This window comes from Leptidea sinapis, chromosome 16, assembly GCF_905404315.1.
Source record: "Leptidea sinapis chromosome 16, ilLepSina1.1, whole genome shotgun sequence".
In the NCBI taxonomy this organism is placed as follows: domain Eukaryota; kingdom Metazoa; phylum Arthropoda; class Insecta; order Lepidoptera; family Pieridae; genus Leptidea; species Leptidea sinapis.
In genome coordinates, this window is record NC_066280.1 from 9,089,940 (window position 1) to 9,106,470 (window position 16,531).

The following is a 16,531-nucleotide window of genomic DNA, read 5'->3' on the forward strand; positions in this document are numbered from 1 at the left end:
TCGGCATTAACACTCTTTTGATCTACAAATGGAATTTTGCAGATGGGACCCGTAGCTGAGAAAAAAAATGCGATCATTTTTTTACCAACGATTCCCGCCTGTCTTACTTTTGTTGGCCTGTTCTCATTTTCAAACACCCAACAAGATTGATGTTTTTTTCGAGTTCAAAACAATAAATCCACGTTTCGTCTCCTGTGACAATGTCATAAACAGCATTAGAATCTCCGCTGTCAGTTCATGAGGGATTCAACGCGACAAAGTTTCCGAACTTTCAATTTTTCGTGTAAAATTTTCTGAATTTAGCTCAAACCAATCCCCAATAGTCCTCGAATTGTCTCATAGGTAATCCGCGGGTTTTCATCAATTATCCGCTTAACAGTAGCCACATTATTTTCGTTGACGGTAGTTGAAGGCCGCCTTTCACGAAATTCGTCATGTAGAGAAACCCGACCTCTCTCAAATTCAGCAAACCATCGCCTCACGGTGCTCAAGCAATGTGCTTCACTCCCAAAAGCATTCTGAACAGGAGCGGCACAGTCTTGCGGAGAGAGAGAACTTTTAAAATCGTAAAAAATCATCGCTCTAAAATCTTTTCGACTTAATTCCATTTTCGTTGCGTACGTAGAACTTTGATGTGTGATAAAAACAATTGACAAATGATTTCCCGCCAATTGTTTTTTTATTACTAAGAAGGTTGCAACGTTTCAAAAAATATAACATTCGAAATTCAAATAGTTCCGATTAGCTAGGAGTGAAAATTTTTTAGTGTGTAATAATGTATAATGTACCTAACCGCCAGTTGCACAAAGCATCCTAAAGTTAATGTTTCATTAAATATAAAAGTGTCACTTTCTTTTTCATTTTGACAGTCAAAGATAAGCATGTGATATAATGAAACATTAACTTTAATATGCTTTCTGCAACTGGCGGTATGCTCATAAGTAAAACAATGACGCATCTTTAATGTATTAATTCCTCTAGCTGGCTTTTAGTATGTGTTTTAATTTTAATAACGTCCCAGCCACTGTTCAGGCATTATCTATAAATAAATATAAATGTTTTATTATAAAATGGCTCTGTCGTAAATCCTACTACTGCATAGCTGAATATCTAAGTGATCCGACAGCCTGGGACTAGATTATGATTATTTTATAGCAATAAAAATGACAATAAAATATTGTAAATTTGATTAAAAAGAGCGCAAAAAAAATTGCTGGGAGAGTTTCTTGCGCCGCCTCTTCTCTCTCAGAGCGCCATTTGTTTCCGAAGCGGTAGTAGCGTCTAGTATATTAGAAATAACATCAAAAAGAATTCTAAAGGAATAAATTTTGAGAAAAAAAATTATGTGGTGTCGTGGGACACCAGGTAGGAACGAAGTTCCTTCGGCTAATGTAGAATCGACACAATTTGTAAAAAAAAATCGTGTTCAATTTTTTTTATGCGACAACTTTCGTTGCACTAATTAAATAAATTGTTTATTTTTCAAATCAGATTTCATAAAATTGTAAAAATAATTTCAAACAGAGAACGTGGCGCCATCTTACATGCCGTAGTAAAGTTACGTGGTCATCGAATGCATATTACTGCCATCTCTAGAAGGGTTTTTAAATTACGATACAGTTTAATGCAACCAAAATGTAATGTTATATAAATGTATGGAACAATTGTAGAGTTGCTATCCATCTTAATTTTTTTAAGTTATATTACATCTATTACTTGATTGCCAATGACAAATTGTCAACCCTGCTAAGATTCACATAATAAAGTCCATTAGAAAGAGAAAGGTATTATACACTACTCACTTGTGTATACGACTGTCGCAATGCGCACGTCTCATTTAACGGTTTTACTCCAGGGACTTTTTCTTACGGTTTTACTATCACATTTTTTTCAGTTCGGTCCCGCAGCAAAATCCCTATCTCCTCCAAGCCTGCCGCAAGGAACTTCGTTCCAATAAATGCCTTAAATAATTATTATCATTCGTATTTACAAACTCTTATAGTCCACTGAGCGGCGTGGTGTCTCTGGTGGGCTGCGAACTGCTGTGCGGCATTCACCGGGTCACCTCCGCCATCAACACACACTACACGCCGCCCGCTGCCGCTCATGACTTGACACTACTCGCAGATACAAACTCGGGTAAGGAATAATACAGAAAATTAATCATTTCTCTCCTATATGACTACCAGTTCATTAATGTTAGAACATCGTCAGTATTGATGGGGGGGGGGGGGGGGGGGGGTTCTAATTAAAAGGCTAATAAAGCATTGAAAACAGTTGCAGTGGTCTTCTAAGCCTGTTAAAAACTAGAAAAAAAAAATATGTCATTTAAACGAAACATAATTACCCAAAATTGGACAAATACTGGACTGCATACTAAGTGACACTTTAAATACTTAATGTGAATAAAATTTGTTACTAAAATTTATTAACGATACGGGACCCGCTACCTTTCGGGTTCCGCCCGGGCGCTCTTACCAACTAAGCCAATCGTTCGAGTGACGCACGGTTCGTAAATCTTGGTAAGTCTTGTTCAATTCTTAGCCCGTGGGGACCAGAGGCGCGGAGAATGTACAAAGTACTATCGTCGCTCCTCAATAAGGCTACTGGAAACCCAAGCGTTGGCAGTTATTTCGGGCAACGGATCAGCCTAGCCTATCCAACGCGGAAATGCATTCTTGGTACACTTCCACGTAATGATAGTTTTAATTTTATGTAGTCATAGTATTGTTAATATAGTTATAAAATTTTACTTTGTTTGAATAAATTTAAATTGTTTTAAATTATCCCAGAAGTTAGGGATATCAATTTAAAAATAGCGCTATTGGTTACGCCAGAATCCTCAACCCAGCATCATATTTTTTTAGAATCTCGTTGTCAGGGTTACAAGTACATTCCCAGGGAAGTGCGTTTACGATACGTTTGAAACAAATATATAATTAATTTGTATTTAAAGAAGATGCAAGAGGACTTGTCGAGGGCGGGTCGTGTGACGTGTCCAGAGGGCACGGGGGGCTGCAGTCCGGAGAGATCCTGCGCCAGTACCTGCTGGCTGGCCTCGCCTGGAGGTGCCTGCTGCTGCTCAAGGCGCTCGGAGTCGAGGTCGAGATTATATATATTTACTAGCTGACCCGGCAAACGTTGTATTGCCATATAAATAATAAAAAATTGTGCAATGTAACAACTACATTACAACCGATCAACAAGTATACATTTAAACTTTCGTTAGAGTCGATCAAGCCGTTTCGGTAGAGTATGGCATCTAAAATTATGACACGAAAATTTTATATATGTATACTAGCCGTTCCCGCCCGCTTCGTTGGGCGAATTTTAAAAGGAACGAACGTTGAAATTCGAAAAATAGGTAGCCATATACCATCTAGGATAAATTTCGCATCGAATGGTGGTAGTATCATGTCGATACGATTAGTGGTTTTGGCGTGAAAGAGCTTCAAACAAAGACCATTTTCATTATATATATATATATATAGATATATAGTAATCGCGCGAGTTGAATGCATTCGGTGACTGAGGTAAAGAGCGGTATAATCATACATCCCGTTGTCCGCATTCAACTCGCCTGATATCTGTAGATTAATTTATTGGGTCTTTCAGCTTTCATTTTGCATAATTAATATTTCTTAAACTATGTACTATTAGTAAACTTTTTATATTTATTAATAAATCTAAAAGTAAGTTAAAAACAGGTATTAACCAGAACCAGAGACAAAAATAATACAAAAGTATAAACCCCTATCAGATGAGGCCGTCTACATCACTATGTCACCATTGTCCGCGATGCCCCGCCGCTCTTGCAGGGCGTACGAGTCGTATTTAAACATTAAAAAAAATATTGATTAATAATAATTGATAACAACAAAAAAAAATAAGACAACACCCGATGTAATTTTCTTTTCTGCATTATTGGAAACAAAAATTATGTTATTAACCGAACGTTTAGGTTTAAACTAAATATTCCAAGGTCAATATGTGATTTTTTAGTTACAACATGTGATTTGAATGAATTAAAACTACAACAACCATCCGACGTATTATATCATACACTATAATATATTTTTTGGAACTGCTAGTTATATTAATTTAGTGATAACCAGAGGGAGGTAGGTTCCTTTGCACAGGATGCCGGCTATATTATGGGTACCACAACGGCGCCTATTTCTGCCGCGAAGCAGTAATGAGTAAACTTATTTCTCAAGGTAACGAGCGCAATTATTATAGTGCTGCTCAGAATTTTTGGGGTTTTCAAGAATCCTGAGCGGCACAGCATTGTTATGGGATAGGGCGTATCAATTACCATCAGCTGAACGTCCTGCTCCGAAAAACCAGTTATAACAGTGAGTATTCGGTATTCAAAGGCAGGTCTTAAAGCTCATATCGCAACAGGGTCTTTCCTGTTGCCGGCAGCTGAGCTCGGTGCTGATATGGCTGTTCGGCGAGCTGACTGTGGCCGGCCCGAGCGTTACAACGCCCCGCGTTGCGCCTCGCGTCCCGCCCCTCGCGCGTTCTCCCGCACCCATCCATCAGCTCTTCTCAAACAGGTGAGTGAGGTGAGAGGTGGCGCCCATATCGATTGACCGATGTCATATTAAATTTTCTCTGTTTTTTATTTGCACAGTTACATGTACTTAATATTAAAGTTATTATTCAGATTCAGTATTATACAAAAATTGTTTGATTTTAATTTTTTCTTTTACTTTTACCAAGGGTTCTGCCAAATAATTCGATTTTATCTCTGGCTGTTTTACACCACTGATTGCATGTCTAATAACGAAAAATAAGATAGGTCAAGCAGTACTAGATTTATTGAAGGACAAACAGACGAGATAGTGGAATTAATATGAGTCATAAGACTAATAAATTTATCACAAATTTTCCCAAAAAAATAAAGGCGCCGACAGAGCATATGTGGATGATTAATATAATTCATAATATAGCTTATATTATACGTACTTAAAAATAATAGTTAAGTTAACATTTGTTTTTACATTTTGTATTAGGATATGGTCAAAACCAAGATCGGCAGTAGCATCGCTTGCAACAGTGTCAATCGCAAAATCTCCAAACGTTCGGTAAGTATGTAATATAATAGTATATATTTTGATAGTCGAATAACGGCAGGAAGTATAGTAGATAAATAATGTCAGTATTTATCCACAGGTCCAGATTGTACACCCGCCAGGCCTGCGACACTGAAGTGCTGAACAAGTCAAGCTCAGGTAGTTCTTCAAACTCGGCCGACTCCGACGACGATCTCCAAGTGTTGAACCGATCCATGACCATGAAAGTGGGCTCCAATAACGATGACTTCAATTATTTCGACACTCCCGTCCGATCTCTGGCCGATTACCCGCATGACACCTTCTATGACCCTTTCCATACACCGCGCAAAGCTAAACCAAAAGCTGAAGACTACATGAATGAGAAGCACAGAGAAATCATCAGTTCAGAAATGAGTACGTTCGAATTCACCCTTATAATTATTGATCTGCTGCAAGAATTATGTAAGGCTGAGAGCAGTCTGTCTGGCTCGGAGGGGTCGCAGATATCGATGCAATGCATCAACTTCTCTCTCAAGAATCTATGCTCTCTGCAGTTTGGTTCCCTGCCTTCGCAAGCGGCCGCTTACGAGCCATTGGAGCTATCGAGAGTCAAAGTGGCTCTTACTGAACTTCTCATTATATCTCTAAACCAGGTTCTGGTTCATTCGGACCTCTGTACTAAGTTGATTAACGTCGGAATACTTCCTATGCTGCTACGAATTCTCGAAGACGTCGTGTGCAAGTTGACTGCCAAATATAATACAAAATCTGACAAGCAAAACAGACTTAACATTAACCAGGAAAAATCTCATTCATTAGAATCGCGGAATACGTTAAAATTTATATTCGGAATCGCTTACTCTATTACTGCTTTCTTTCATTGCTTACTCATGCAGTGTCGTTCCGTGGAGAAGCTCAGGGAGTTCACTGATCAGTTCAAACTTTACGGCGATTGCTCAAAAGGCGGACTTCTCAAAGAATGCATTGGACTAATGATTCGCATCCCTGACATCGATGGTGAAGAAAAAGTACTATTGATTAAGAAGTTGATAGAGACTATCGGGAAACTGATAAGCGGAATGAAGAGAGTTCGTAGCGAAGTGATCCACTCGGCAGCCTGCCCCCGCAGCAGACACAAGGCTTGTCGTCAACGCGTGGGGGCCGGGATGCATCATCATCACGACATCCTGGGCGAAGCCGGCACCGGCCTGCCGCTTCCCTCGGCCTGCTGCGTGTCAGTACTTTACGGGACTTTGACTTCTCTTCTACCTGACGAGGAGATATCAGCACACAAGATGTTGAGAAACAAACTACTTCACGTTATGTTAAAGTGCGGCGTGTGTTGCTGTTTCTCACCAAGCTACTTGATGGAGAATATCGTGCGGCTGATGTTGACGCGAAGCAGTGTGGCGGCGCTCTGTCTTCGTTTGCTGGAGCATACGGTATTCGGAGATCTAGGTGCGAGTGTCCTAGTGCCCCGAGTGACCGAGCAGTTGCCTTGCTCTGTCTGCGAACAGAGTGACGATAATAGGAACCTGGGCAGGAAATATTGTGCACACGGCGTGAGCCCCATGGAGCGAAAGAACGTTTGGTCCTTCCTTATACACTACAACTCTTTGCTTCAACTGGACAATCACACAAACGTACTACACGCGACAGTTTCACATTTGCTCAAGGTGACCCCAAAATGTCGCATGGAGATGAAGTACGAATTGCTATTTAGTGTTATATATCCCACATTTATCGTAACTAAACACAGATACATGATAAAACTAGAAGAAGCCGCTTACTTCTTGACGGTCTCCTGCTTAAACATATTTGCTAATCTTTTGAACACGGTGCCGTTCGCCGAACAGTTTATACAGAAAGGCGGATTAAGTTACGTACTAGAATTGATATCTTTTCCAGAATTTTCTAATCAATGCTGTGCGATTCTTGAAATGGCCATAATTGTAGAAATATATAAGCTGAACAAAGAGAACGTCGAGCTGGCGTACTGCAGAGAAATCAACACACTGGCTTCGGTCCAGATGCTGTTCAAATCACTATCGGAGGTGACAGAGAGGTATTGCGGCATGTACAGAGAGAGTATATTACCGGAGTTGTTCGAGGAGCTGTGCAATATAACTAAAGAATGTGAAATTCTGTCCGCATCGCTCAACAGGAACTGGTCGAGTTCTGTAACGAAAGGGAAAGTTTCAAAATCAGTTTCTGAGCTAGGCGACATCAATCGGGTGGAGTTGTTGAAGGGTGTATGGACGTTCTGGAGCACGTGCGCGTCCCTATGCGTGCGCAGCCAATTGTTCTGTGAGCTGACGGCGCGGGAGCCGGTTTTTCTGGAGACGTTCCGGCTGCTCAAGCTGTTACTGCAGCAGGCGTGCGAGCCGCTGAGTGCCGCGGAAAATAAGGTGTCGGTCAAGATCGTGGAGGCGCTACTGACTGTCCACTTTGCCGTCTCCGGTGAGTAATTAATACCATGTTTATGCACTTCGTTATGAGTAGTTAATTATTCAGAATCGATTTGACTTCATTACTGTCGCTATACCATCACAGATACGCCATTGCATATCACAGGATTGAATACCTAAATTGTTAAATACACAACAGCATGGGGCTAATGGTACCAAAGTGAAGTCGGTGTAGCAATTCCCATAATTATTTTAGGGCAAGTACTAGAATATTTTGGTGCGGACCTGTGAAATTGATTTAAGTTGCATATATAGTCAATACATATTAAGGTAAAATTTAAATGCTGATATGTGTTTGTAAAGAAGTCAATTGGTACACTAAAATGAACAACTATCCAACTAAATTCACCTGTTACACTGAAACTACAGATATCGCGCAAGTTGAATGCAGAGTTCAGTAATGCGATAGTGTTGTGACCTAACTATAATTGATGACCATGATCACGAGTGTGTTAATGAATTTATCCTAATAATTAAATCTCCAAATTTGTTCTTCTTCAACACACGTGTCTAAAAAATTTTTCGCCACTTCTCGTACTTGGCGATGAATGATGAAATACGACACAGCACTGCAGGCGCGCGAGGCGAGGCGTGCGTATAGGCGTGCTCTTTACCTCAGGCCCCGACTGCATTCAACTCGCGCGATATCTGCGCATATACATTTTGTACTTTTTAAGAACAATACGAGGGCTGCACTAAAAGTATCGGGAATGGAATATTTCCACTGGTCCTGTCATATTAAAATCTTTTTAATTGAAAACTCCTTGGTTTTAAAAATCGAATACCATTTATATATTTAAAAAAAGATTCTCGGTCTTGTCACAAGGTCTTTTCAAACTTGTTTAGTCGTTGAGAAAATGGAATTGACTCGAGTAAATTCTAGAGCGATGATTTATTATAACTTTCGAAGTGGTTTAACACAAAAACAGTGTGTTGACCGGATGATTTCTGCATTTGGTGATGAAGCCCCATCCAAAACCACAATTTATCGCTGGTTTGCTGAATTTCAACGTGGACGTGTCAAGCTCAGTGATAATCCTCGAATAAAGAAAACGTTGATGCTGAGCTGCGACATACTGCGAAATTCAGGCAACTTTAGACATTGGCATGAGTCAAATACAAATAATCTTGCATGAACAATTAGGTGTAAATAAGTTGTTTTCCCGATGGATACCGCATTTGCTCTGTGAAGAGCAAAAAGCGGCTCGCGTTACTTGGTGCGTCAGAACTCTCGAAAGATTCCACGCAGGATCCTCAAATGCTGTATACAACATCGTATCAGGATATACGCGTACGAACCCGAAAAAAACCCCCGAAATGTGAAAAATGTTCGAAAATGAGTTAGAGCCAACAAAAATTGTTCGTTCACGGAGTGTTGCTATAAAAATGGTGGCCACGTTTGTTTCCTAAACCGGCCATGTTGCGACTATTCCTCTTGAGGAACAAAGAACAGTTAATGCAGAATGGTATGCTAGCATTTGTTTGCCACAGGTCGTTTCTGAACTCCGTAAAGAGAACTGCAACCGCCGCATCATCCTCCATCACGACAATGCGAGTTCTCACACCGCGCACAGAACAAAAGAGTTTTTAGAGCAAGAAAACATAGAATTATTAGACCATCCGCCGTACAGTCCCGACCCTAAACCCTAATGATTTCTATACTTTCCCTAAAATAAAGAATAAATTGCGTGGTCAGAGATTTTCATCACCTGAAGAAGCTGTGGACGCCTACAAAACGGCCATTTTGAGACCCCAACTTCCGAATGCAATGGTTGCTTCAATGATTGGTTCCATCGTATGGAAAAATGTGTCAAATTTCGGGGAGAATACTTCGAATAGCAATAAATACATTTTTAAATAGTTATGTTGTGTCACTTCCTTTATTCCCGATACTTTTAGTGCAGCCCTCGTAACTGTGTACGTATTTAATTAGTTACCTTATAAGTTGAGGAAACCGAGGGAAGTGAGCTACAAATTGACCGGTCACAATATCTTCATTATCGACTAACTGGTTATAGACTCGCGATGGAAAAGAATGCATCGATATATATTTATTAACCATAGGGAGTGACCACAACATAACATTGTAAAAATAGTCGGTAAATATCATGAAGCTACATCAATTACGTAAAGGGACTTGGGGAGAGAAGAACTGATAAAAAACTCCCAGACCATCTTTAGTAGTAAGTAACAGTTTGTCTTGCATAGAGACGTCGCGCGTCGCTTCATTGCATGTCGTCTACCGCATTTATAACTAGGAGTGTTCCGCAGTGCTTTTTGACTTGATTCCTGCCGCCGTTTTCAACTTTGCACGACACGCCACAAATTAGGATATCATCCCCAACATCTGGACCCACAGTGCGGTCTGCAAGGAACTCTCTTCCACATACAACCAAGCTGTTGAAGGAGCGTCCTTGTGCTGTGTTTCCAGTAAGATATGATTTAAAAAAGAGAGGGTACACTATTCTAAAAGGCTTTCAACGCCCTTGTTTTTCCTCTAGTCTTGCAAGAGAATGTTGGCGGCGGTGATCACTTAACATCAGGTGACACGTTCACTCGTTTGTGCTCCTCATCCATAAAATAACACGGTCTGCCGCAAGTTTCACTAATAGTGATACGGCCTTGTCGACCCAGTGGTTCGTGACCCTGCCTACTGAGATAGAGCTCCCGGGTCCGAATCCCGGTAGGTGCATTCATTTATATGATGAATATGAATGTTTGTTTTCGAGTCATGGATGTTTATATATGTATTTATGTATGTTTAAGTAAGTATATTGTATTAAATATATCGTTGTCTTGTCCCCATAGCAGGCTATGTCTAGTTTGGCGCAAGATAATTTGTGTAAGAGTGTGTCAGTACTATTATTATTAGTTATAAAAATAATGTTGTGCTAAGAAAAACTGTTTAAAATTGAAATGATAGTCGCGCCAAAACGGGAGCCGTAATGATCGTGACGTCATAATAGCATAAACAAAGCAACGTCAAATGTGCAGAGCAATTCTTATTGATTTTTCTAAAAATAAAATGACTTTTGATAGTTCATATCGTTGGTGTGTTTCTAATATCAAATTGTTTCTGCTATAGTGACGTCACAAAATGGTGGTCGACGTTTTCGGTCGCGCGACATAAAGATAATAAAACTATGATTTCAATTTTGAAAATGTAAATAATACTTAAGATTTTACAACAAATTAGAATTGAATTCTTATGGTAAAAACACTATAAATAATATGCTTTCATAATTTAAATTTTATAGATGAAACTGGCCCATTCTTATTAAAAATGATTACACTGTAATAATAATATAGTATAATAACACGACTAAAACGCCGGTGGCGGCATACGCGACCTAAATGAAACACGTTGCGTTTTCCGTTATTAATATTATACCTAAATGTCATTATCTATGGCACCATTGATTCTAGACTCTAGAGTGAACCGGATAGTTTAACGTAGACACATTTTCTTTTGCAATCACATTGCATCTCATAACTAATGGTATTTTAATAATGGCTTCACTGCAGTATAATGTCAGTGTTTATCGGTTATGTCGTAATAAAGATAACTAGTTATTTTTTTTTCATCGTTTTTACTGACTTAGTTTATCTTTTTTTTATGAAAATAAGGGACGAGACGAGTAGGACGTTCAGTTGATGTCACCTTGAGACATAAGATGTTAAGTCTCATTTGCCCAGTAATTTCACTAGCTACGGCGACCTTCAGACCGAAACAGAATAATGCTAACACATTACTGCTTCACGCCAGAAATAGGCGCCGTTGTGGTACCCATAATTTAGCTGGTATCCTGTGCAAAGGAACTTCCCACTGGTCTGACGTGAAAATTGTTAAAAGTGAGTGAAAAAAATTAGCTTATTTTAAAAATATCATCATCCTCATCAGCCGGACGACGTCTACTGCTGGACAAACGAGTCCCCCAAAGATTTCCACGACGATCGGTCCTGCGCTGCTCTCATCCAAAGTATTCCGGCGATCTCGACCAGATCGTCGGTCCATCTTGTGGGGGGCCTACCAACACTGTGTCTTCCGGTACGTGGTCGCTAATCGAGGTCTTTACTGCCCCAACGGCCATCTGTCCGTCGAACTACGTGCCCTTCCCACTGCCACTTTTAAAATTTTTAAAATATACGATAACGTAAATGAAGGTTCTGATTTCACTTGTTACTTCACGTGCTGCCCAGGTTCTTGAGTTTCATCGAACACAGATTAAATTGCGTGCCTCATTAGACTATTGTAATAACTAATTAGCGAATAATTAACTGTAGAACGCTCGCACCGTAATTGGCTATTGCGCATGTCCTACACAGTCTTTGTTGTATCATTCATTCAAACCCGTCATGTTTTTTCTCAAGTTTTATATCGGCGATAGTCGCAAGAATCGAACCTGATGAGTTACAGCCGTTCACAATATTCGGTCTATCTCCGGTTGTGGCCTACTTGAGATAAAAATCGTAACTATCGTTTACTTTTCTGTCGCAATTAACTTATCGACAGTAACTCACCTTATCCGTACACGTTGTCTGCTAATGGGACGACGCGGACGTATAGCTTACCAGCGATAGAATCGGTTTTGTTATAGATACGGCTGGAGAAATTCAATTTTTTTTTATATTGCACCTTCAATAAGAAAAAAATCCGGAATGTCGAAGTGAAATTTTAAAGTTCATTACAGTACAGGACAAACTTAAATATTTGAAAGTTTCCCTGCAATATATTTTTAAAACAAATATCTCATCAAATTTCCAAAAAAAAAAATTTTCAATATTCAATCTAATATTTTCTTACTCATTCTGATTTGCTATTTAATAATCGTGTGGTGGTTTGGTATCGATATTTTGTTTTTTCTATTCTATTCAATAAAAATTCCTTAAAAAAATATTTTAAATATAATTACTTCAAAAAACATTTTCCAAAAAAATAGTATAAAATAATTCCTTTTCACTAAATCCATTCAATTTCACATATAAGAAATACACAACACTAATGTTGCACACTATGTCAGCTGCACAGCTACAGATATACTGCTATAAGCATTTCGGTGACGCGAACCCATAAGATTTTCCCCTTTGAAAAAGTGCCCAACGCGGCTACAGAAGTTTTGACTTCAAAAACTTTAATACAAAATTATGGTCATCTATCTTTTTCCCAAATCATCCTTCATCAGTTTTATTATATATACACTGGATAAATTCATATTAAAAACTTCAAAATCTTTTTAATGAAAGTCATTTCGATATAAAATGCAAAATGGTGATACACGTAGACGATATCTGAAGCCCTTGGCGGCTTGCAAATAAAATTTGGTGTATAATAGAAGAAAATTACTCCTAATTATTACTTTAATATTATATTATATCTAGATCTCACAATTATCTATGGTTAAAAAATTCGTTTAGATTATATAAGCATTGCTCAACTACATATTTTTAAGAAGGTTTGTCTTGATTTTGATATAATTTGGAATATGATTTTACATTTGATGAAACCGCTTTTGTTGAGTTTTTCTTGCTGACCGTACTTCCTAGAACTGTCATTCCATGTAAAAGAAAAGCAAAGTCCCGAGTTAAGTTGACGGACTTATAAGTGGTTAGGAACTTATGATTATAATAGGATCGATCCTTGTCGGTAATGAAATAATGATAAAACTCGGTATGTAAGAGAACAAAGATAAATCTAATGGGGGTTGTAGCTCTTTGACATTAGATATATCTACGTGGGGTTTCTGTAACACATTAGCTAATCTAAAACAAAAGCTTATTTATAAATTTCATAAAAATATATAGGTACCTAGTATTTATGTCCATTAAAATTTTCGCATTGTTATATTTTTTATTTTCCTAAATAGACAACGTAAAACTAAGCGAGTTATATAATATAAATATATAATGTATATAATATATTCCTACAAAGGCGGCAACGCTCAGGTAGTCCTCTGGTGTGACAAAAGATTGTGGGCATCTCTTAACATCAAATTAACCGGTACTCTCTTTTGCCCTCGTTTAAGGCGACACTAAATGCTAGCGACCTTGAGCGATATGAGTTCACGGCTGCCGGCTTGCCATGTATATAACAAAGCTAATATTTTAAAAATTCTTGCGTGGAAAACAGTTTATTTGTGTACAATCCTCGTTGTTCACTACTAATCTGAATAAATGTACCTACACAAAAAAGTACAAGCTATAAGCATAACTTTTCTGAGAGTAGTACTAAAATATGCGTCCTGCCATGCCAAAAAACTTGTTTAACTGCAAAGAAAAGTGATAGTTCAAAAAGGCTCGGGAGTGTTAATTATAACCAACAGCAAGCATTAGCAACCTACAAACAAGACTTAAGGATATGTGTAACAGGATTAAGTAATGTTCATAGCTCGAAATGCTATATTTTCACCACAAAACTTGTCTAAAAACACTATGTTTGCGTGTTTTCTGCTTACTCTTCGCCTTAACATAAAACAACTGAAGTACCAAGTCTCCACTGCCTGCGTAGTGCGTCCATTATGTCTGCTATTTATTCTACACCAGGGTATCCAAACTTTATTTACCCTTCTCTTATTCTGTGTTTGTATTTAATTACCAAAAAAATATTATACTTTATTTGATTCCATGCAAAAATTACAATTTATTGAATCTTATGTCTTAGTTACTATCTCTGGTTTGTATGGACCCCGTTTCGGTAAAGGCCTCCTCCAAAGAATTTCATTTAGTTTTGGTTTTTGCAGTCTCTATCCACCTTTGCCCCGCCACACTATTTCATCTAAATAATCTATATGAAAGTAATCGTAAATCCTAGCTGAAAGAGAATGATTAAATGAGGATCTAAATTCAATGTGATGGATTATTTTTAAACGTAGATCAAGGAGGGGGAAATGGGTCAGCAGTGTCCAAGTACACATAAAACTAGCTCCTTTTAGGCGTTGTACCACTCACTTGCCTAGTACACTAACACGCCCCCCATTTTGAAAATCACTTCTTAACACAAAAGTAGAATGTTCGCTTCGGCCGCCGCTCGGTGATCCTCAAAATACTACAATATTCTTCAAGCACACAAACTTTCGCACTTAACATCTATTCGCGGTTATAATTAATTCTATTTTATTATTTATAATACATATTATTATGTTATTGAAAGACGAGATTGCGTGTTATAACCAAGGTTGCATCATGCCTTACCTACTTTTGTTACTATATCATTAACTTACAGAATATGTTTAGAATATACGTTTAAAATACATAATTATAAAGTTGTTTGTTTTGATGTATCAAGGACATAGTGTGGTTTTTGTTTTCGTATCTTATAACATTATAAGTACACGAATCAGATTAAATAGTGTTTCAGCTCAAATCAATCTATTTCATAATAATTTCCCATTTAATATACATTTATTTATTTAATATTATATAAACTTGTAATCTTACAGGTTTAGCCAAAGCGTTTACAAGCTAGTCCCAGAAATACAAATAAAATAAGAAAATTAGATTTTAAAGTGAAGGTAAAGAACAATGATAAAATAATACGAAAAATGTTACATAAAATCTAATTATATTCATAGCGCCTAATGATCAAACAAAATAAGTTTTAGTTCAATTAAAAAAATATAATAAAAAAAAATACATGATACCAACATAAATATATACATAAAGACAAACACTTTCCACTGCAGTCATAGAGTAGGTGCCGTAAATAACTTCCACTTGCGCAAACTAAACATATAAGTATTACACAAATAAAATTTGAAAAACAAAATTTTATGAACGATGCGGTACTCGAACCCACGACCTCCGGCGTTCCGTGCCGGTGCTCTAACCAACTGAGCCAAGCCTTGCTTTTTTCCACTCTCAGGTTGTGGCTTCATCTACAGGATCTACTTTACAGTTGATAACCTGTGGGTAACGGTGGGTTCGAGTCCCGTATCGTCCATAAAATTTTGTTTTTCAAATTTTATTTGTGTATTTATCCTAGAAGTAAGGGCTATCACTTTAAAAACATTATATATTGCATATAAGTACTAAGCGGACTTAAGTCTATCTCTTCATCTTAATTTAAACGGAATCTGGCTTTGTTTGTTTCGTGAGTATAAAATTTTACACCAGCTTTAGGTGTTTGACTATGCGGAAGTTGTAGACTGAAATGTGAATCCGCAACCATGGATAATCTATCTCTATCAAAATTGATGTCGAATTTACAGGAATGTGTATGTTGAAGTTATTTGTTGCTCAAATCTACGCGTGCATTGGAAAGAGTTTCACCTTACTGTTGTTACTGCGAAAAATTATCAAGAATGAGATAAATTCGAGATATAAAATCACTGTCGTATACTACTACTAAACTGTGCTTAACCGTGTCAAAATTTGTGTTCCTCTTGCAATGTTAATCTAATGCAGTGATGTAATAACTGCCTTAAAGTACCCAGATTTGATAAACAAAATTTTGAACTTTTTATCAATAATACTTTTTTTTATTAGGTTCACTAAATGGGATACACTCTTAATATTGTATAAAACAGAAAAATACGTTAACATGTTGGGGCGAGTGCCTCCTTTTGGATGTGAACACAGCATGCTTTTAAATGTGTTCTAGATTTTATATAAAACTAAAAACATTAACTTAAGCTAGATGTAGCCCACAGTCCCGAAGTCAATAATCCGCTTTTTGTAGCAGAAGTCTTCTGAACCAAGAACTGACGGATTGAATATGTCTACCTTCTGACAGACTTCATTATACAGAGAACAAATGCGATATAAACTAGAATGTTGACCATAATTTGTGCGTGTTGAGGGTAGACTGAACGTTTTTCTATAAATACGGCTGCAATGCCGTGGGACAGCCAAGGTAATTTTACTTAATAATAGAGTACTGTCTATGTGGCTATGAATCAGTTTGTGTAAAAAGACAAGGTTTGACACTTTCCTACGCTGTACAAGAGATCTGTACTGGTCGTAGATCAAGATAATATGTCAGTTTTAAATGATATAATGACAAAAAAT

General features: G+C 37.8%; 1 protein-coding gene across 1 annotated transcript in view; it reads left to right on the top strand.

The window, feature by feature from the left end:
- LOC126968663 (uncharacterized) overlaps window positions 1-16,531 on the top strand; it is a 109,593-nt gene that overhangs the window by 25,666 nt on the left and 67,396 nt on the right. Inside the window, exons 5-9 of the mRNA XM_050813694.1 lie at window positions 2,003-2,139; window positions 2,957-3,102; window positions 4,405-4,559; window positions 5,019-5,090; window positions 5,179-7,520. Of these exons, the coding sequence (XP_050669651.1) occupies window positions 2,003-2,139; window positions 2,957-3,102; window positions 4,405-4,559; window positions 5,019-5,090; window positions 5,179-7,520 (2,852 nt within the window). The remainder of the gene's footprint in view (window positions 1-2,002; window positions 2,140-2,956; window positions 3,103-4,404; window positions 4,560-5,018; window positions 5,091-5,178; window positions 7,521-16,531) is intronic.